The sequence below is a fragment of the Amphiura filiformis genome, chromosome 5 (assembly GCF_039555335.1).
Source record: "Amphiura filiformis chromosome 5, Afil_fr2py, whole genome shotgun sequence".
Taxonomy (NCBI): domain Eukaryota; kingdom Metazoa; phylum Echinodermata; class Ophiuroidea; order Amphilepidida; family Amphiuridae; genus Amphiura; species Amphiura filiformis.
In genome coordinates this window covers 57,252,871-57,276,675 of record NC_092632.1, presented here as the reverse complement: position 1 = coordinate 57,276,675, position 23,805 = coordinate 57,252,871, and the positions used below count along the sequence as shown (strand labels likewise).

General features: G+C 35.8%; 1 protein-coding gene across 1 annotated transcript; it reads right to left on the bottom strand.

Moving 5' to 3' along the window:
• Positions 1–1,340: 1,340 nt before the first annotated feature.
• LOC140152292 (mucolipin-3-like) lies at positions 1,341–23,662 on the bottom strand. Its single transcript, XM_072174597.1, has 15 exons — positions 23,523–23,662; positions 21,928–22,181; positions 20,040–20,231; positions 17,897–18,060; positions 17,046–17,054; positions 15,870–15,959; positions 14,620–14,716; positions 12,241–12,346; positions 9,610–9,731; positions 8,286–8,435; positions 7,615–7,716; positions 7,030–7,152; positions 6,049–6,255; positions 4,182–4,318; positions 1,341–2,247 (listed from the first exon to the last, which is right to left on the bottom strand). The coding sequence occupies exons 1-15, from the start codon at positions 23,647–23,649 to the stop codon at positions 2,208–2,210; spliced, it is 1,920 nt and encodes a 639-aa protein (XP_072030698.1). The 5' UTR covers positions 23,650–23,662; the 3' UTR covers positions 1,341–2,207.
• Positions 23,663–23,805: the final 143 nt, after the last annotated feature.

The window sequence follows — 23,805 nt, the reverse complement described above, 5'->3', positions numbered from 1 at the left end:
AATTAAAATATCTGGGTTTTTTTTTTTGACAAATCCAGAGCTCCTATTTAAGGCTCATCCAGGATACTGAAAAGACTTATTTATGACAAATAAGACAATTTTATCATCCCTATGTTGTGTGACCCTGCATGCAATCCACTGCTAAAAAACCACACAATCTATAGGGATGAGAAAAAGATCCGGAAAAGCAGTGGGCTCCAGTGGTCATAACTAAGATGTTTTAACTTAAAAGTCTAAATATTGTATTGTTTGGATTTGTCACTCAACAAAATTACCCATTTTGTATCTACACCTACAAATGCATTTATACTTTGATCAGCTTGTAATCGGCGGGAATTGTTACGCTTTTATCAGCACACCGAAAAGTAGACCAACATTAAGAGTGACATATATAGTTGACCTGTCTGGTCTTTATTTTGCATGTTAAAGAAAGTAGACAAAAAGTATAGGACTTCAATTAATAACTTGTGATGCTTCTGGCAAGATGTTGCAAGACAATTCTCAAAATGAAATATATTGATACTAATCTGTGATGTTATAAGGCCCACCGATTATGAGCTGATCAAACTGTACTTCATAATTAAATTATGTGTAACAGAGCAATAAGAGAACAAGCACATAGTGACAACTATATCCAAGAATAACAGGTATGTGAAGACTTGATGCTTCCAAGTACACAAGTGTGTACATTGTATATAATATGTGTGACAGTCTATGGTGATATGCAGTGGCGGAGTCAGGAATTTTTTTTCGAGGGAGGGGGCATTGGGGGCAAAGTGAATTTCAGGGGGGGCAAAATTGGCAAATTTTCCGCAAAATTGCCGCAAAAAGTGGAAATTTACGTGATTTGGGGGGTTTTGCCAAACTGGGGGGGCAAGAAAAATATTTTTGACTCCCCCCGTAGTGCCGCCACTGCTGATATGGGTGTCTGCGTCCTATGTTGGTGGGTGTGTTGGGGGTACGTGTGGAGGTAGTCTCTGTGTGTTAAAGTGCATGGAGCATTAACCTTAGACTTTTTCCCAAATTTAAAATACAATTTAAAATTTATGGTGGGAAAATTTCAAATTCAAAAATGAATTGAATAATAGTGAAAATTTAAAATTAAGCTCAGCTTCACATGTTTCAAATAGAACATGTATAATCCAGTGTTGTATACCTAAACTGGGCATCTAATGGGGCAACTCATCCTGGGGTGCTGACATCAGAAAAGTTTACAAATAAAGATATCTATACAATGAGTTTTCTTAAGCTCTTTGTTTTTCTGGGACCCAGAGGTGCATATACTATGCCCTTAGGTTCAAGCGCTATTATATATGTGACACAATCTGGTCCATGGGGCCAAAGGAGGCATTTTGAAAATTGACTTAACATTATACATACAATAGGCTATCATTTACTGAAAACACCAAAGACCTAGCATACTTGGTTCTAAAGTTATGAAGTTTTTTGATGTCTATTTTCTTATGTATTTTATTGTTTTTTAACTCCATATTTTTGCCTTTATCTCAGTTTCAAATTTGCCGCCTTTGGCCCCCATGGACCAGATCGTGTCACATATAGGCTATAGACTAGTATTTATAATATTTTGCAGATTTCCTTTTACAAATTGAGCGTACCGCTAAACATCCAGTGCGTTCCATTTTCCACAAGGTTCTATGCACACGCTTGATGTCGCACATGTATACGCCATGGTTAACACATAAAAGGAACCTTGCAACAGTTTATAGTAACTTTTACCGGCTGTAATTCATACAGCACCAAATCATTCAACCCCAACACTATCCCACAAAAAAAAACCCTGGGCTGCAAAGCAGATAACTTTGAGGACAGATAGCATGAATCCAAATTATGAGGTCTCCTGTTTCATAGAATAATTATGCCCATTTTCAGCTGTAGAGGAGGGGATGTTGCAGCTCTGGACTGTAGGGCTTGGAAGCATCTCTTGAGCAAGGTAGCAGATGCAGAAATGCATGATGCTGACTGGTAGGTAGGTAGGTAGGTTGGTACTGTAAAATTATCTATCTTAACACATCAGTAGATGACAGTCATCATAAATACCAATTTTTTTGAAATAACTTGCAAAATACCTTTCTTTTAGAAATGTCTTTCATAAGTGATTAACAAATAAATTAAATACACTTTTTTACATTTGTACAATTTAACAAAATAAATTCATTTCTGTATAAAATAGTTCATGGTGGCTGCCATCAATCCATTAATGGTGTATATTCATTTGGTTGGTTGTTTCTGCAAGCAGGAAAGAGATAAATGCATAAATAAAAGACATGTTACAATCACATCTCATTTTTCCACACAAGATAATTTATAATAATGTATACATACACCTATTTGCAAAGACCTTTCACACTGTCCAATTTGGTGCAGTTTATGGCATAAACATTAAGTCGGGTTCTAATTGGCTAATCAAATCACATCTTCATCACATTAGCCCCTCATTCGCTTATCAAAAAATATGAGCATTGCGTGACACAGGCATGACCTACTTATCTATATGCGATCTTTGCAGAATAAAGCAGGAGAAATTTACATATTAACATAGGGATTGCATTTGAGTCTCCCTGTGCAATTCAGATTGCCCACTATCTGAGATTCTTAGTCAGTGGGAGTGGTCTAGCTCGTAGACACATTTCTGGTGCCGTCTATCAGGCCGTAGACGACCCCACGTCATCATGCGTCTTGATAATGCGTAACACGCGAGTAGAGGTGCGCGTATGTATCGCGCTGGATGCGTAGACTAGTGCGGAATACGCTAACGCAGCTTAGCAATACGCGCAACAGAATACGTGAAGTTGTAAACAAGTTTCGTTCATTTTATAATGAGGGGAGTTCTTATGACGGTAACTTAGTTTTTGCTTTAAAAATTTGTTTACAGTTATTAAAATAATATTTAACTGACTAAGAATGATAATAAACGATAGGAATTTTTATTTTGCCTATCCTCTACCTATGATAGACGACAGGCAGGTCCAATATTTTTATCGTAGTATACCGCTGCGCCGCATCCACTACTCAAAATATTGGACCTGTCTGTCGCCTATCACACGGTAGAGGATAGGCAAAATAAAATTCCTATCGCTTATTCTCTAAGTGTACATTTTGTGTATTAATCATGGACATTTAGTGTATGAAACCAAACCATGTTTCATAATTAAAACTGTAAACTGTTTATTTAATCATGGATAGAGGACTTTTAAACATGCTTTAAATTGAAGCAGCCCATTGCACCTACTGTTAGACAGGCTGTCCCCAATGGGCTATTCCATTTGATATCCACACAACCCCTGTGAATGATTTTGGAAATATGTTCCATGGGGATTACGTTTTTCAATTGTAATTGCTCATGGTTAATCATTTTGAAACTCATGCTCCCCTGTATTTCATTTCATTTCATTTCATATTTATTGAAAATAACATCGTGGCAAATAGCCAAATTAAGCGTCACTTTTTACAATATTAAAACATCATTATGGCTTAATGATTATTATGGCTTATTATGGCGTGATTATGGCTTTACCTTTATTTTCCACAACTGGAGTGAGTATTTCAAATGAAAGCTGAAGCTACCCAATTGTTTATTCTATTCAAAACTCATACTCCCTCTGTGGAAGACTTTAGCTAAATCTTCCACAGGGGTAGTGTGGATTTTAAATGGTATTCCATGGTATCCTGCTGTAACTTACACCCTCTGTTGGAATGTGAGATTTCATTAACTATAAATGCAACACACAAATGAAAGGAGCTACACTACAATTGCATTTGAAAACAACACCTTAGGCACCAGAAACAAATTTGTTCCATCTTTGGATCGACCGTTGATGTTGCTGCGATGCTTGTAATTAATGAACTATCAACTTATTAATCAGAATTAATGGTAAATTTGTATTAGTCAATATCATTTCATGCAAAGATTCATATATAATTACAATTATAATAGTCAAATAATTGATCTCCTAAATAATAAGGATCGACCCAAGCATCGATGGTCGATCAAAAGATCAAACCAATTTGTTTCTATTGGCTTATAGGAATTCCATTGACTTCAATTAATATATAAGCTGCTCCCATATATAAATTTAAAGTAATTGTTTTAATATTTTTGCTGGAATCACTGAGTAAGCCTGTAAGTAACAAATTTCTTACATAATGGATTCACCTCTCACCTTTTGCAGCACCTTCGTAAAAATTTCCTGGTTGCACTCTCCGTCTCTACCCTAAAACATCCCGAATCAGGAGTATCGTCACATTGCTTGATAAATACTTGCAAATCATTCTCACATTCACCCCTCTCATGAAATTCCTAATAAAAACAAATAGAAAATATGAAAAACAATGTCATGATATATTTTTCCTGTAGTCTATTTCAAATATGCAGATATTCCTAGAATATAAATCTCTTGCAGAATGTAACTACAACAAAAAGGGAATAGGTCAGATTATATGGCAGATTTATGAGTGGAAAGTGCTTTGTTTGTGGAACACTTCTTAGGCTGGGAAAGGCAAGTTATCTGTATTAACAACCTGTAATGAATGATCTTTACTTATTGGCACCTTCTGAAAATTTACCAATCTGACTAGGCCATTACTGCAGTGTCCCCGACGTAAAACTGCAGTGTCCCAAGGTCCGGGGGTTCCACCAATTGCTTGTTAGTATGCTATAATCGATCATGAATTGATTGAACAAATTAAATCTCCCACACTGGTACATCTGTGGTTCCGTCAATAGAGGGCCAAATACAGTAAACGCTTCTCGGATTGGTGTATAGCTCACCATCAAAATGAATACCAATTGGTTCTTAAGTTGTAATGGTTGTGATCTTTAACAGTCTCCTGAATTGCAAAATTTTTTTTGCACATAAAATGTCCAGTTTGATTTTCATTTAACATAGTCATAAGAAGTACCCCCTTGCAATGATTTTCTTATCTGTTTCATAACACAACACTTATGCCTGTATCATCTTACGCAATTCAGTTCAGGGGTACTCATAATTCATGGACGTCTCTGATATCTTGAAGCCATGTCACATAACAGTATCATATTTCAGAGACGTCTCATAAATCACATACTCTCTAGTTTCAAAACCCAGTCGCAAACGATATTGGTAATTTTGGTGAACGTACCAGCGCGGTGGGAATAATTTTGTGAGTATAGGCCTTATCAGGGTTGTAGCTGGCCCAAGTTGAGTGCCTACTAATTTTATTATCCAATTCATGAATTAGAGTGCAGGCTCGGGTACTCTTGGGATTTTTTACTTCAAAACATTTGATTTTGGCCATTGTAATCTAAGTGTGTTCGGGACCATTTGTCAGAATTTGCACAGATAGATATATGCTAAACATAGGAAAGCTTATTCTAATACACTCAGCTTCGTTCCGATGTGCTGCATCGTGTGCCCAGCTGTCAACAAAGCTCGGCGTATGTGATATCACAGACCCCGTATGTGAAAACACTGACCCGTCTTTGAAATCAGAGACGTCCTTGAATTACGAGTGCCCCCGAACTGAATTGCAAGGTTCATAGAGTGTTTTTATGGTATTACTTGAACTTCCGTTGTTTATCGGAAAAGCAACTGCCAATATCTGATAGATAAGTTGCTAGCATGCCCTACCGTCAAATGGCAACCACTTGTCTTCAAGGCAACTTTGACGCTACGTTGCTAGCCATGACTGATAACTGGTAGGGATTGTGCAATCACTACAAGCGTTTGACTACTATTGTTTATGTAGTACACAATGTGCACGCACACTGAGAATGCTAGTATGATATGGGTATTAATGATGGTGTAGAAATAGAATAAACATAACATTATTTTCAATCACATTTTTCTATAAGGCATATTTTGTTAATCCATGCATTATATTATGTGGCGCACATTGCCACACACTTGTCTGTGATTAGTTGCATGCAATCTGCTATTGACCGCACATTGCATGACATATCAACATTGCTCCGCACATATCGACATAGGTTTAGCAATGTGTGTATACTCCAACGCAAACCACAGAAAAAAAAAAAATAAATCTACTCACTTTGACCGTTTCATATGTGTCCATGATGACAGCAATGAAAAGACTGAGTACCACATATATGAAGAGACTGATGAATGAGTACAGGTACAATTGACTAAAGTAATATATGCGTTTGTTGGTCTCTGACATCGCCTCAAATGTAGCAAACATGTCATCACCATTGATGAGAGAGAACATACATGCTATGGTGATGCCCATAGTACGGAACTGTATAGAGAAGAGATAACAATAATGAGAAAATAAAAAGTGATAAAAGAATCTGCATTCATTACAACTGTTCATAACTATGACTCGGAGAGTGACTAGCATATACTCTCTCTCTCTCTGCTCTCTCTCTACCTTGTATTATCTCCCTTCCAGCACCACTTTTTAAATGCTAGTCCTACCCTTCTGTTCCCGCCATTTTCCATAATAAAGATTCTTTACTTATCTACCATTGTTGATAGATGAGTTGGTCGGTCAATAAACTTTTTTCTCTTTTTCCTTCAAAGTGACCAGCATGCCAACATCCATACATCCTCAACTTGGGTCTTCAACTTGCTAATTCTTGTCAACAACACTTTTAGCAGCATGTAGACTGATATATTGGACTCTGTCATATTGACATAACAACACTTTTGTTTGTATAAATACCTTTCTCAAATGCAGTTTAAATACATTGAAGTCTATTGCAAATATGACCCTAGAGCTGTGCTATATTGGTATATCGACGGTGATGAACATGAACTTCATGATTTTGAGACTCAAATAATATCTTTGTTTGAGGTTTTTCTTCATACAGGAGGATTTTTTTCGATGGAACAATTCAACATTTTTGATGAAAATTTGATCGGAACGTTTGGGGCGGTCAGTCGGACGAGGACAGGCAAACAAACATATTTTTTACTTATGTGATGATGCTTAGAACCTCCTCACATTGGTCAAAGCAATCTTGAGCTGCATACCACTGGATCAACAAAATCATGATGGAAAATGGCTTACCTTTTTATGATATGGTCCCAGTACAACCCATCCACAGAATGCATATGCCAAGTACATAATTGAAGCACAGATTAGAAACCTCATGACATTAGGCATGGCTACCTTGAGTGTGATCACAGGGATCTGGAAATGCAAGATGAGATATAAAATGGGTCATTGTAAAACATCTCTGATTAAAAAAAATAAATAAATAAATAAATAACACCAACAGAAGCTTTGTCTAACATGTTGCATGAAAATGTAAACTAAAGCAGTTGGACTAAAATGTAAACTAAAGCAGTTGGACGAAAATGTAAACTATATTAAAGCAGTTGGACAAATGTGGCTTCTCTACTCATATATATTATTGGAATTTCCTAATGGTTGCCCAAAAAGCTACTGGCTCTACAGGATACCTACGCAGAAAGTTTACTGGCAGCACGACAGTGAAACTTACTGGCCCAGGCCAGCAGCTAAATCAATACCTGCATAATACATTATAGGATATAATCTGATGAGGGACAAACCTGAAGATTATATCTTTACACAGTATTAGAGAAACAAGCTTTGCAATAAGTAACTTGCATTTCATATGTGACAACTTACACTATAACTATGGAAGAATCCCAAGTATCTGATGATTCCAAACCACACTAGAAAACAGCCAGCTCCAAGTAGAAGGCTCACTGTGTCATAATCAGAATATTTCTGAAACAAAAAGTTACTAGTTGTAAAGAAACAAAAAACTTCTCATTTAAACTACTTCACAATGTTATTTTTTTTCCAATTAAGTTAGTGGCTTTACTACAGATTCTGATCGAAAGCGCAGACCACTCACTATATTTGCATTAAGCAACATCCCAAATATGTTCAGGACTTAGCAAATTCTTATTTGGAAAACTTAAGAATGAACTGCACTGTAAACAGTTCAGCAGAAAACAGATCATAATGAAGACTCATGACATTTTGACCTGTGACTTATACAAGTAAGAGGTATACGATACATATAGAGCCCTATCAAATCAAAGGGCCTTGGTATAAAAACATTATTGTATTGAAATACACAATAAAAACAAGAATAACTAGATAACAGCTGAGTTTGAGCAAACACAAATATGGGGTTCATGTACCCATGTCAATGTATAATACTTTTAACTGCTATCAGTGTACCAACTCATGGTCCTGAAGACCGATATCCTGGGACCCATGCCCGTTACACAGGCTTAGATAACAATGATTGCACCATAGTTTCATCACCTGGGAAAATGAATACTTACCTGTTCTTGTATAAGAATCTTGGCCACAGTGCCTGCCAATGTTAAAACATCACTGATTATGATCATCACATACCACAAATTCAGGAATGTCATCTTTTCTGATCGGCTCAGTTTTTTCTGATAATGCCGGTCAAAGAAATTGATTGTTTTCTGTAGGTAAATAAGAAATATAGATGAATAAATTATAGTAAAAGTTTATCATGATTGAAGTGATTATAACATTTGTATATTCAGCGTGTCAAGGCTCTACTGAAACTGAACTACGAAAGTTCAAACAAAAATGTCAAGAACAAATTAATTAAAAAAACAGAGTGTAAAACTTGGTAATTTTCAAAACTACAATCTTTAAGCTTTTGTCTCATAGAGGACGCACAAGACATGCACAATCCAGTTTATAACAAGAAACACTGTTGATAAAAAGTAATTAGCAGGATTACACAACATGTGACACTTTTGATGGTTTAATTTGCTTTTATAGGACTATACCGTAAAACCCCGTCTACAAGCATATAGAGTGCTTCTGATGAAAGCTACATTAATACAGACGCCATTATGGAGTTTGAGCAAATAAATTATGGATCCAAGCATAATGCAAACATGTATTATTTTAAGACCAATCTATTGTATTGGTATATTTACGCTTGCTTCAATTAATTTAGCTTTCATAAAAAAAACACTATATATGCTTGTAGACGGGTTTTACGGTATTGGTAGTACTGGAGAACTACTAGTACATTCAGTTTTAGGCCCTAGGCCTTTGAATGACCAGGTATAGAACTGCAGTGTAGCTTCTGATAGAGACTTAGTGTGTGGGGGGGGAAATAATTTGTTGGATGCATTACATAGTGATGGATTTACACTTTATGGTACAATCCAGTGACGGATGTTGAGATTTCAAAAAAATTGTGAAATCCATAGTGATGGATACCTTTGGCAATCTATTACATGTATGATTTTACAACATATTAACGTTTTGAAAATAACTTTCAAAGGTCTACTTTTAATGGACACATGAATTTCTGAACATTAATGGCAAGTTTCCACTATAATTCACCTACTCAACATTTTCCCGATGCTCATTTTTAAAATTTGGGATAGACATCTGTCTCTATGTAATACACCCGGTTTGACATCTGTCACTATGTAATGCACCCAACAAATTATTAGTTGAAGGAAAGAACGAATGAAATAAAGACAAGAAGGAGAACAAGATTCATGAACACAACATGCCATATATGTCCAAAAGACTTGAGCAAAGAGAAGCTTTTTTCTACTCAATATCTAAATGGATGACCATATTAGTTTGATTTCCATTGATATTTACCTTTTTAAGTAAGTAGCCATTATACAGTGATCTTGAACAAAGGATGCTAGACACCAAGCACAGGATAATAATAATAACATCTAATCCAGTCACTGCAGTTCTCCAACCATAGTCATCCAAATCTGAAATTTAAATGCATAACAAATCGTCATTATGTATCCTCAATCATTATCTAGTATACAAAAATAATGAGTGGTCTGTGTCTATCTGTCTGTGTGTCTAAGTGTCCGGCTATGCATTTTACCGCACTTGATAGACGTATCAATTTGATATTTGGTAGTCATTGGTGGGCAAAGGTCATGGTGGGTTCAAATCTTAAACTTTGTTTGATTAGGCTCAGAATCCTTGATATGAGGGGAATATATGTCCAAAATGAAATCAAGGTCATCCAAGGTCAAACCTCATCTAGTGGCTAAATGCTAAACTTCCCCAAATTGGGCTTAAACTTGGCAAGTGAAATCCTTCATAAGAGGGGAACATGTAACAAATAAAATTGGGTCGTCTGTGGTAAAGGGTCATCTAGGGGCTACATTTTAAACTTCGTCTGATTAAAACCGAAGTAATCAGAGGTCAAGTGTCATATGGGATCAAACAATATAAAAGTATGGGTGTATCCTTGGTGTAAGATATTCATGAGTTAGACTAGTGTAAAGACTCCATTGTGGAATTAAGCAGCTTACGAATAAAGCTGTATAATCCTTCAATATAAGATTTGTGCTAGGCTAATTCCATGCAGTCTTACATGAAGGATAAACCAAAGTATGCCCGATCAGGCTTAAATTTGGTAAAAAGAATCATCAATATAATGGTGAAAGTAGATAACAAATAAGCAGCAACGGATAAATAAAGTACAATAGAGTACAATAGACAACTCTGGGCCCACAGCAGCAGATTGGTGTATCCCATCATGCTCTGCAGTACCATAGTAGAACTGCACATGCCATAGAAAGTGTACACAAAATCGCTCATACTTCAACTTTCAATTACTACGCTTATATCAGGGAGCTTAGACTTTTGTTTGAAAAAATATGATCTCTAAAGTATTGTGAAACTATCCATAGCTCTCAATATCTAAGCGGCTCTTGTTTATATTTTGTATACATTTGCTAACCAAAGTCATACGACATCAAGGGTCATCCATATGGGGTAAACCACTGTGGGGGTAAACATTAGTATGCCCGATTGGGCTTAAACTTGATAAAAAGAATTCTCAATATGATAAGAACATGTCAATTATTCAAGAGGGCTATGGGAGGTCAAACAGTATCGCCATCATTCTGCTGGTGCCCTCACAGCTCCAGGTGCCCTAGTTTACATATAATTGCTATATCCCATGTTCTATCATGGAAGAAAGAGATGAGAAGGAACCACAGCGACTTCGATCGGCCAAGTTTTAATCCGCTTATCTATTGACGCATGAAAAGAAAAGCTATCAATGGTACTTACTTTCATGTATGATCCATTTACCGCGATCGATGCTTGGCAAAATCAAAAAAAAAAAAAATTTATAACAAACCCATCCACGAACAAACAAACGCTACCCAGAAGTAAGATTATGGAATTTCACTGATGCTCTGAACATGTATAGTAGCTTTGTTTTGGGATCTACAGTCAAACTGTTTTCTTGATCGTGTTGTGTAGAAAATGTCCTATAAAACATCGAAAAGGTAATCAAAATCGCCGTTTTTTTGCTGAGTTTCATCTTTAGCAAATAAGGTGAGATTTTGGTGACTTCGATGAAAAATAGATGTAAAATGTTTTAAATAATGCACAATGTTCCGGTTGAGTCCGGTACATAAAACCTGTTTAATTTAATAGTTTATATGTGTATAATCGTAACTAGCTAACTCGTTTCAGTGCCAAAGACTGCCAACTCTGAGAAAAAAAAGTCATCAAAGTTCGGAAAAATTGGGCAAAATGGAAGAAAAAGATGTAGGCCATCAATGACCGATGATCACGTCACCAAAGAAAATACTATAGGGTGCTTGCACGGAAGGTCATTAGTTCAAATCATCCTTCACACACGCTCCAGAAGACATGCAAATACATGGAATACAATACCAATCACCTATTTAACGCGGGTATTGATCAAAGTAAATCCTCATGAATAACAATGTCAACTAAATGTCGGTAAAGGGAGTGGACAAAGTGAATGCGTTCGTTGTGGTTCCTTCTTATCTCTTTCTTCCATGGTTCTATCACATAGCTAGACACACAGCTGGGTCTGAAAACAATACTGTTATTGTCAAAACATCCATAAATTTGGATGTGCTTAACGTCCGTTTTTTTGTGGCCAATCGAGTGGGTTCAATGAATTTCTTGCAAATCAACCCCTGCACGAAATTGGCGAATCCATTTATAATGACAAACGCAACATGGATCGCACAATGGCCACTACACACGGACGCAGTGTGTCACATAAAACTGATTGCTCACGTTGGCATTGTATTCTGCATTTGGATGCAAAGGACTTGAATGCTGGACCGGTTCCAGTCAAATCGTTCTCTAATGTCTGGTAGACCACAGCTCAGCAGATGAGCCAACTAAATTGCTAAGATTATGTAGATGTATAAGAAAATTGAGTTGATAGAGGTAGATAAGTTTGTTGTTTGGATTCATTTCAGTACTTGCCTGATATGTGACTTCTGGTATGCTTTGTGCAGTTTTCATCTATCTTATCATCTGCTAATAACTTGACTGCAATCCGACCACTGTGAGGTGTGTTATCATAATGAATCTGAAACAAGCAATAGCAAGTTTTGCAACTGTCAATGGAAACTATTGAAGGAAAATTTTAATTCACTTTGCAAATATTTTCTGTAACAATCCGTAACTAATTACCATCATAAGACCCGGGGTCACTCCCATTAATGGCCTGTACACCATCCGCGATAATGAAAACGCGTAAAAGGGTCGTTTTAGTGGAAGACACAATCTGTGCGTGTCGCGTTTAGGGGTTCAAAAACATGAAAAATTGGAAAAAAGGGTAGGAAAATTGCAACTGCTAAATACGCGGAAATGAAATTTAGGGTATGAAATTTGATGTTAGGAATGAAATCCCTGTTTAGGGTGTCGTTTTAGCCAAGGGTTAAATCCTTGTTTAGGGTGCTTTTCAAAAGTTGATTATCGCGGATGGTGTACAGGCCACAATGGGAATGACCCCCCCGGGCATAAGACAGTGGTGACATCCAAGCATTGAGAAGACAGTCAGCGGTCACCACTGTCTGATTGTGGAAACCGGTTATCTAAAATATTTGCAAGGTAAACAAAGTTTTCCTGTCTTCAATAGTTTCAATGACAGTTTCCAAACAAATTTTGTTTACTGAATTACTGGAACTTAATTATGAGCCTTCAATGATATCATAAAAAAACTATAGCCTAGTTGCAAGCTATGAGTTCTGTCCAACACTTTGAATTGTAATATTTTATATAAGGAAGTACCATCATGTTTTTTGGTCAAATATCAATTGCTAACAATTAAAGCACGATATTGATGTGATCTACTTAAATTGCTACAAGAAGTCACTTTACTCTTGTATTGACTTGCTACATGCAGGGTTTACTCCAAATTGCAATGATCTAACCTTACTTGTGTTTGGGCTTGATTGTCACATAGAATACAAAAACACCACATATTAAAATTGTGACTTTCATTGCCACTTAGTTCCAACTAAAGGATTAGGATTGGGCAGTTTCATTTGGCAAAACAGAATATTGTTCATTCATGATTAGGCTGGTTGAAATATGAATTTCATCCAGCCTAATATCATGAAGCTCCTGTGGCCAAGTGTTTAAGGCACTGGTCTCGTAAACCTGAGGTCCTGGGTTTGATTCCCAGGCAAGATCACTTTCTCTACTTGTCTCCTTTATTATTTGCGATGGCAAACCTGGTGAAAAATTATGTTTAATAAATATTTATTCCATAATACATTGGAGTATTGGATAAGGTTAAAGAACATTGGACCGCAACCGCTGTCCGAAATAGGTACCGGAATTAAGTGTTATTGATCTCTTCCTAAAATGTATAGTGTGGAGTCAGAGAGCCCCTCAATTTTATTGATAATTAATAATACCTGTTTAAAAAAGGTTATTCCAAGCAGTTGTGGAATGTATAATAGCTAGGATTTTGTGTAATGGATTTGCCCATCATTTGAGTCAAACTGTTTACATGTAACCAAATTTGAGGTTTCAGCAGCATTATTGAACTTCAGTGAGTTCAAAAGGTCTAGCATACTTGGTTTTAAAGTTCTGAAGGTTTGTGATGTGTAGTTTTCTTAACATATTTTATTGTTTTTTACTCCATATTTTTGCCTTTATCTCAATTTCATATTTGCCGCCTTTATGAAATTTGACCCCATGGACCAGATTGTATCACATACAAGATATTATGGCCTTCATGTACATGTAGGAATATTATCAACTTCAAAGTTGAATACAGTCCAACCTCTCTTATCTGGACCTCTTTTATCCGGATCTCTCTGTTATCCGGCTTTGAAATCTTCACGGAGAACATGTTTTTGATAATTTGACACCTTAATTCCATGCTCTGAATGCTTAGAATGACATATCTATGTTTCATAAAGCTCTCAAATGTCATCTATTAGTGTTATTACCTCATGTTGAAACAATCTTTTGTTGTCCCAATTTCAGTACCTGAATAGTCAATGCAGAATTAGATGTAATTCACTTATCTGGATTTTTCACTTATCCGGACAATGCTTGGTCCCATCATGGCGGATAAAAGAGGTTGGACTGTAAACTGTTACAACATCTGTCAAAGGGAATAATTTTGCCTGTCCTAGAAGCAAAATCTTAATAATGACGGGTGGATGAGCAGCATTCAATGACTATGTACAGTAATTCAATCAATTTGTGAAATGACTCTGGATCATGAAGCTAAGACTAAATTTTTATATGAATATCCATCATGCTGTGTCCATGATATTTAGAAATCGACAAAAAGCTAACTTTTTTCAGATTTTGCACTTTAACAACTGAATGTTTATTTACCTTGACATGGAATTCAACACAGTCTGGGTCTGATAGTGACTTGGAATTCTTCACATGTACACTATTAATAGTGAAATTGAGTGACATGAATTTTAATCTGCAAAATGAAAAAAATAGAGCAGGAATTACATATTTTAGTACTAAATGGACTTAAACCCCCTACTTCGAATATTTTAACATAATAAAATGTTCCCTTTGTTATTTTTTTTTATAGTTTGCACCTTCTTGAGTACATTTTTCCCCCTGAAAAGTGGACCTTGTTAATGGGTGGTGAAGACTCTTGAGAGTCAAGACTCTAATTGTGCATACTTGTATGACAACAAATCCACCATATTGGATTGTGATGCATGGGGATAAAAAGCTCCAAATAGAGCCATGATTTGTGTCTTTAAGCTTAAGCATTACAAAGGTCTGCTCATGTACTTTTGTGCTTCGACTATGTTATTGCCACAACACATTACACCCAGAATACAATCATGCATGCACTATCATTCGGTTTACTGGGTGCACAGTGAAATTACCCAAAATATTGTATCACCATACTGTACCCGTCTTAATGTTGCAACATGCTAATTCTGGAGCACCAATAGCGAATGCAATATGGCTTAATTGGAAATCACCACGCACACATCATTTTCACCTCCTTGATTCTGCTTAAGAATTTAGTGAGACCTAAGTTACCTTGGCGATGTCAATGGGCAGAGATCTTTCTAATTATAAAAACAAAACAAAATCAAATATTTGTGGCAATTTTGAAGAAATTTCATGATTTTTACACCCCCTCCCAGAAATTCACTTTGATCCACCATTGCCACCTGGAAAAAGTTATGGTGCTGCCACTGCTCATGTAACATTGCATATGGAATTAAACTACACATTTTTAGCAACAATTGAGAGTATGCATGTAGTTTATTGGTGCAAATTCAAAATATACCATCCTTCACATCTACAATCCCGGAAAAATGTGTTCGAACACCCACTGTAATTCCCATGTTCTTCTTAGTATAGTGTGCACGCTATATCCACTGGAAACTAAGGATTATAGTAGTGTTGTCTCAATGTTCATCTTAAAGCATACCCCCTCCCTTTCCCCACCAAACAATGTTGGGAGAAGATATGGTGAAGATGAGCATATTGTGCATACCAACATTGTACTGGGATAGAAGGGGGACCATTTCCAATAAGGCCTTAAAAGTGTTCGAACAATATTTTCTAAGATTGTAGGTCAACATAAGAGAGTAAACACTCACCTGTCAAATTTTATAGTATGGTTTTGCTCCTCCATAAAGTCTTTCAAGTGAAACCCTGTCATGTTGGTAGTAACATCAATATATGTTTTTCTAAATAAAAAAGGATGCTGAAATACTTGGAAATCGAGTCTTATTTGCTCAGTATCAGGGTGTTGTTATACAAAGCAATGTTGCATTTCATTGGTTTATAATTGGTAACCTTTTCTCTTATCTTCAGAAATTGTAAGTAGGATTACATTATTAGCTGGTGCAGCATTAAAAGTGTTAAAATATTGAAACTATAAATTAGTTGTAATTGAATACCTGAGTGGAAGAAGGGCCCAACTCTATCAAAACTGTTTTTGAGATATTAAGAAAAAACTTAATATTTGGACAAGTTTTATATAATAGACAGAATATTTTCATCTTCAGGGGACCTTTAATACATGAACATACAATATTACATACATTCAAATTATATATGTTTCCATGGCAACGGTACAGGTCTTAATACGAGCTGGAGTTGGGCCCTTCTTCCACTAATATACTGCAAGTGCCAGTTCCGTAAGCAGATGTATTATAAATAGCTACAGAAATTTGGTAATTATCCATTAATTGCATAAGTAGAAGCATGTAATACATTAGCAAGAAAGTTTATTGTAGTGAAAAGCAGATTTCATGGATGAACAAAATTCCTCTTTAACCCAATATTTGTGGAAGAAGGGCCCAACTCCATGGAGTTGGGCCTTTCTTCCATGAAAAGCATGATTAAGTGTATGTGGAAGACTATGGAGATAGTCCGGTGGCAGACCAAGGTAGGTTGGTTTTGCCAGTTAAAGTGTTTTTGTTTCTGGATTATTGTTCTATGGGTGGAACAAAATGAGATTCCGAGGGATGTAAAATTGTCACCCCTGGGCAATTCGAGATATCCAAGGTCAAAGTTTATACAGGGGTCAAATTAAAAATTTGTCCAATTTTGTCCAAACATATGTCAAATTATTCCTCTTGTCATAAGGATTCAGAAAATATATAGTTTGCCATATCTACGACTTTTCATTGTGGAGTTATAAGCCAAAAGGTCAAAGGTTAAATAGAGAACTTCACAGGGGCTGAAATTGAAACGCTCCAATTTTGATGAAAATGGTCTCAAACTGGTCTTTCTGTACCACAACTCGAATAATGAATAGTTTGAACTACCTCGAATGACTTGTTGCCTTGGTAACACATCAAAATAGGTCATTGTCAATTGAGTCCTACTGATGTTGACCTACTGGTACTTCTCTGAATGCATACCTAGGTAACCGAGTCATTACAGTTGGTTATAACTATTCTTTATTCGATTGAGATAACAGTGCCAACAATTTGAGACCATTTTCATCAAAATTGGAGCATTTTATCGCTTTCAGCCCCTGTGCTTCTTCAAAGTTAACCTTTGACCTTTTGGCTTACAACTCCGAAACGATAAGTCTGAGGTGGGTCAAACTAAACTTTTTCTGAATCCTTTGGATCAGATGAACATTTTGGTATGGGTTTTAAATCAAAATTGTGCAATTTGAATTTTGACCTCTGTATAAACTTTGACCTTGGAAATCTTGAATTGCCCAGGGGTGACAATTCTACAATGTACATCCCCCAGAATCTCATTTTGTACTACCTATATGTTAATAATCAGCAAAGAAAAACACTTTAACTGGCAAAACCATCTAACCAAATAAAACAATAGTTTGCAGCGGACTAAGAGTAGATTTTGGCTCATCTTTCACACACAAGGAAGAACAGCCTGTTGGCAATAAAATGCTGGGTCTAACTCATTGGTGTAAAAATTGGAGTTGGGCCCTTCTTCCACTCAGGTAATCAATTGTGGACTGAAAATTTATACTTTTCTCTAAATGCAGGAATTCTAAGATGAAGAAGATGAAGCATTAAAAGTGTTAAATATAATGAAACTATATTTTATTTGTCAAAATCTCATCCTACGTCCATTATACTCGCCATCACTGATTGTTTTATACCAACATTACTAATCTATGCCCATTCTTAAAATAAACTATTGAGGCAGCTTACTTTTGACAATCTTGAGATCAAGATCATAACAATTGTATTCTGTGACAACATCAAACTTTGTATATTCTTCTGTGTACACCAAAATTTGTCTCTCAGGCTCTGGTGGTAGGACATAGGTTCCAATTGCCACAGTGTTTAAATTGGAATACTGAAGAGAAAAAAATTACACAAAATGTTGGTATGAGACAAACAAGCAAACAGGAAGATACAAATTGGAATGCTGGAACTAGAAAAATCCAATAAATGAGAGACAATTAAACTGTGATTCATAGAAACTCATTTGAAGCACATTCATTTGATAACACTTGTGTTATTGAACCAAAAAGAGTAGCACAGACTACACAATGGTAGGGATGTTCATAAAATTTTGAAGTTCAATATTTTTAGCTGAAAGTTCTTTCATTTGAAAGAGAATTAAATTACCTAAACAATAAGGGGTCAATCATGTTTCTAGTGCATATACTTTTGAAGTTACAGACAAAAATAGTGTCATCAAATTGCCCCAAATTTTGTGTGTGAAATTGTGACAGCAGGCACATGTACAATGCACACTATATGTGACCCCAGATGACCTCCTATTCTTTACTGTAAGAAAGCTGTTTTGGATGGTCTTGATTTACACACAAATTGCTTTTGAGCTAAATCGAGTGTCGACTTGGTGGAACATGGATTGCACTATGTGATAGTTTATGAATCCAGTATCATGCCAGTACCAACATAAGTCAACATCACTTAGGTTTTGGTTGTCAAAATTAATTTTAGTAATTTTTCCATTGAGCCCCACAGTAAAGCCATTTTTGGACCGTACAGGCACATTCCACTTCCCTATGGACGAATAACGCCACCTATAGTGTGTGATGTGAGCCTGACTAACAATGGTTGGCTTTCCTGCATGTTTGTTTTCAATTCTGACTTACTCTTCATGATTTATCAATAGATTACCCATTATTTTCTTATTTATATTACATGCATGTATGTTACCACTTAAAGGTGCCTGACTTTTGGCTCATCTACCAGATTCAAATTGGTAATATATTATAATATCAGTCTTGAGCAGCAGGAGGATTGTTATCTATATATCAAATCTTGACCTTCCTTTGTATCATCAATCCTACGTTAAGGATCCCAAGATATTTCAAACAAATTTTATTATGCAGGTGTCACAGACACAAGACACAACCAACCACACATTATTCGAACCTAATACCTATAGATTTATATCTTCCGCTCTTCTCCAACATGCCTCTTTAGCTCAGTTGGTTAGAGCGTCGTGCTAGTATTACGAAGGTCGCCGGTTCGAATCCGGCCGGATGCACTGTTGTTGTTGTTTTCTTCAACGTTTATGTGCACTGGCCTACTCTGGGGAAAGATTCAAATTTGTTCAACCATACATCAGATCATCCAATAGCATGATGTATATATTGCATTTATAATCATCACAACTTATTTACTTTTTTCTCTGATGAAAAGATTTGTTGCAACCTCTTTAAAATATCAAAATATGTATCTTGGGAAGATGAAACAGACCCTTCATACAATATAACACTTTGTTCAATACTGGAAAAATGAAGCAGGGAAAGATTGGGGTATTTATCCCATCTGAAAAGGATAAATCCATGCCTGTCTTTATAATTATAATTATCATCACAGCTAGTAATTGTGCAAAAACATTTTAAAAGCAAAAGTCACCAAATACATGTATTTTAATCTGATTTTAAGAATGCAATGGGCTATTCCAGATATTAATGGCACCCCCCCCCCCCCTGAAGAAGGCATGTAAGTTTGTACCATAAATTTTTGGGAATTCCTAGAGCAAAATTTTATCCAAAAAAGTGGGAATTCCCATTTTGACAATAAAATGATTAAATATAAATAATTGGGAATTCCCAGTGTCCCTAAAAGAAGACAGGCACATTTTTGTCAAATTTTTGGGAATTCCCAAGCCTAAAATAAAAAGGTGTCTTTTTCTTGGGAATTCCTATGTCTTCTTTAGGGTTGTGAAAATAATGACCTTTTTTTTTTTTTTTTGGGGGGGTGATGGTGAAAATGTTTGGAATCCCATGTCTTCTTTAGGGGAGTGTCTTTAATTTCTGGAATAGCCCAATTAACATGACTGATTAAGCTTACCTGTTTAACAACATAATCAACATGCTCAAAGAATCCATCTGTCTCATAGAGGGCATATTGGCTCTTTGTATTAGGATAGACACCGGAATCAAAGGCAGATTGCCAATCAGGTAAGAAGATGTGTTCAAATGCCTTTGTATTCTCCTCCATAAAAGTCACTACTGAAAACTGATTGGTACCAAATACCACCAACTGTAAAGAGAGGGGAGATGCCATTAGAGTAATACAATATAAGTAAGAGTTTTATACCGAAGAGGCACTGGTCACTGATCAATTCAAGGGATATCATGTGTGACCAAAGATTCACATAAAAGGAATGTATATCTTGAATATGGTATCTAAAACAAGGAAATTTCAGGGGAAAAAAAATTGAAATTTGCATAATTAATAAATTTGTGTTTTCCCAGTCATTATGAAGGATAGAAAATGTCAAGAAAATGTGATCCAATAATATTTTATTATTTGTGGCAACGTGAATGCAAACCGAGATTATTAATATCTCACAATTGACCGCAAAATGTGTAATTGTTCCAATTGTAAATATTAGTAACCTCCGCACATGCCGTTTTGTGCGTCAAACAAACTGAGCGTGCGATGGCCGCCGTATTTGGATTGCACACTTACCATATTTGCATAGATTGTGAGAGCACTTTTGTTATTGGTCGTCCTGTTTTATCTTATTCAATTTTTTTTTTTGTAAATGTAAAAAAAAATTTATTTTTACAACTTTAAAAACTTTTAAAACTTTGTGTTATTTTGTTAAGTGAAGAGATGAAAGTGACAGTTATGAATGAGGTTAATAACTTTCGGGCATTGCGAAAAATCGAAACATTTTGCCTTGGACCTTGGAATATCCCTCAGTTCCAAAGGCAAAATATTCAGATGCCGTCCAAATAACTGATGCACAGTTATTAACCTCTAATTAGAAATGTGATGAAGTAGATAAATGATATTCTGCTACTTTTTATATTGTAATTTATGAAACATTTTCACCAATTTTCATGATAAAGATTTAGCGTAATTGATCGTGATTTGTGCTTCAACCCGGAGTAGGAGGGTTGTTGCAATAGCGGAACCTAATATTTAGGTGAATAATGCCCAAAGCCCTGTTTATGCCAGACCTAAATGGAACTTGTTAACTTTATACAAGTCAAATATAGATTGATCTGCAAAACAAATCTGGGCCAGTGGATTTCCCAGCTGATTATTGTTCCCCATGTCTACCCCTGGAATATACTACTGTCAAATTTCAAATGAAATTGAAACCTACACACATGTAGTTTATGTAGTTTATGTATATTTCAGGTACAATATGTGGTCATTATTATAACAATATTACTTTTCATAACATCTCTAGCCCTAACCCTAAACCCCAGATTGTTGTATTTGTACAAACATACCGTATTGTTTGAAATAAACGCTGTTGCAATTTGCCAAAAGGGGGGCGTTTATTGAAGGTGAATTGTCAGTGAAAAAAACTTAAAAATCAGGATAAATTTCCCGATGGTGCTCCTGTAGAAAAGAGGGATTTACGGCTATACTAATGGCGACGCTCATGAAAAATATCATTTTCGTGGTAAATGCATCAAAATTACACCCTTAAGTACATCATTAAGCAAGAATCTAGTGAAATTCTACCATAATTACGCAATGGAATGGATGGAAGTGTGAGTCATAACAGGTTTTGTCCATGCAATTTACCGATCGTCCCTGACAAGACTGACTGACTGATGCCTGGTTTACGCTTGCTCACGCGTTATAGCATGGAATTTTTGTCAATTTTTCTGTAGGGGGCATTTATTAGAGGGGAGCGTTTATTACAAACAATACGGTATACTACCTTTTTAAGTTGGGAAGCAGTTAGACTGAGTATTTGATGAAAGCTTACCTGTGTTGTTACCAAAACTATCTTCAAAATTTGTATACAAAGTTTTAATGGTTTCCGACCCCGAGCTTTGTATTTCTCATATGGATTCATGAAAAAATATTTGAGTTCTCTTTGCATCATGTTCTCCACCTGTGGAGGTGTATAGCAGTTTGAGTAGGCAGAATCAGTGCGTATTTCCTGAGACATTTCTTCTGAATCATCTCTCTGGATAGATATGCCATTGGGATCTCCTGATGTTAGATTATTTCTCATGTCTGAAAAGATAACATGTAAAAAAGAAATAGGACTTGAGTTTGTATTATATCTCATAAATTTATTAGAAACAAGAAATTGTTGCAACAATCACTGCTGATACATGAATTGAGTCTGAAACTTGTAAATTAAAATTCAAACACCATGTACTCATGGGAACCTCCATTCCACATTTTTAATACAACTATAATACAATTCTATAGCAATGTCATTAAAAAAACCACATTAAAATACTTTGCTTATATAATACCATTTTTACAATATTTGGTTTAATTATCATTTGCTACATGAACTCAAAATAATCTTTGGTTAAATAAGGATCTAATAGTTTTGCAGCTCTTACACACCAATGATAAAAACTGGACAGTTGACCAAAACTGCTTTATATCTTTAAAGTTACAAGACATACATTATTAAGTTACCTATAATGATCAAAATGGCTATAGCAAAGATAATGTTATAAATGGTTGGTGACATGATGTTTTGGTGGCTATATCCTTGCCACTTCCTAGATTAAAAGTTACATATAAAGTTGATATGTAGCCTTGTTTAAAGCTGATATATAATTATATGCAGCCTTGTTTACAGGATGTTAAAACAAATCACTTTATATGAAAGGAAAATTGGAATTAGTTTCTGTCAAATTAGTTTCTGTAACTGGTACATTTGTTTCCTGATTGCCAAATTTGATCAATATCAGGAAGTAAATAGTGTTCTTCTCTAGAGCTCTCACAAGACAATGATATTAATGTCTCTTCTTGCACGACAGGACATTTTAGGATGAACCTGGCATAGATGTATGTCAGTGTTAATTATACACTGTTAAGAGTCCACTGTGTTCAATATCTTCAATTATGGCACAAATTGAGCATGCATGAATGTGCTAAATGCAAAAAGGACCATTCCAAATCATGAATACAGATTACACTTCACCCAAGTAATAAATTACAATTAAATAAGCAAACACATTTTATAATGAAATGTTTAAATGTACCGGTCACCTACCTCACACGACACATGAAATGTACCAGAAGTGGCCCCAACATGTATGTTAGGGTGTGATGAAAAACACTTTCTTTTTCTTGGATCAACTTGGAACTCTCAGAGAATTTCACTAGGGTATATATATATACTACTATTGTCAGTAAGATCAGAGAATGTTTCACCCAGGCAGTAGAGTTGCTTTTCCTTAAAACTCTTCCTTAAAACTATCTTACCTGCAGACATTGTGTAAACAGAGCTCACTCCAGTTCAACCACAGCAACATGTATGTGTATAGCTACATTTTGTCTCAAATCACATGACTAATTATCAAACTACAATAGAACCAAACTATAACTCACTTGTTGAATTACTTGGCTGATAATCTACTTTTGCACTTCCTAGACCTTCTCTTGACACTTCGCTTCCTGAACGATCCCTATCGATGGAATGTGACACTGCAGCTCTCCTGGCTACGGCAGACGACATTGTTCAATTTGTATGTATCACCTCCAATTTGTCACAGCCATGTTCCTGGTACTATTGTTGGTTATCTACAGCCCCAGGTCTTCAGCTGGTATCAGTCAATGTTGAATTGGGTTACCCCAAAAAGGTCTCTGGCTGAATGCTCACTGGACTTTTGAC

What these genes read in the sequence shown, in the direction of transcription:
- LOC140152292 (XM_072174597.1), bottom strand. Translation starts at nt 23,649, where the DNA reads ATGTCGTCTGCCGTAGCCAGGAGAGCTGCAGTGTCACATTCCATCGAT. An exon ending in TTGATTATGTTGTTAAACAG is followed by an intron (nt 18,061 to 20,039) that starts GTAAGCTTAATC and finishes TTTTCTCTTCAG; the next exon opens with TATTCCAATTTAAACACTGT. An exon ending in TACCAGAAGTCACATATCAG is followed by an intron (nt 9,732 to 12,240) that starts GCAAGTACTGAA and finishes TTTAAATTTCAG; the next exon opens with ATTTGGATGACTATGGTTGG.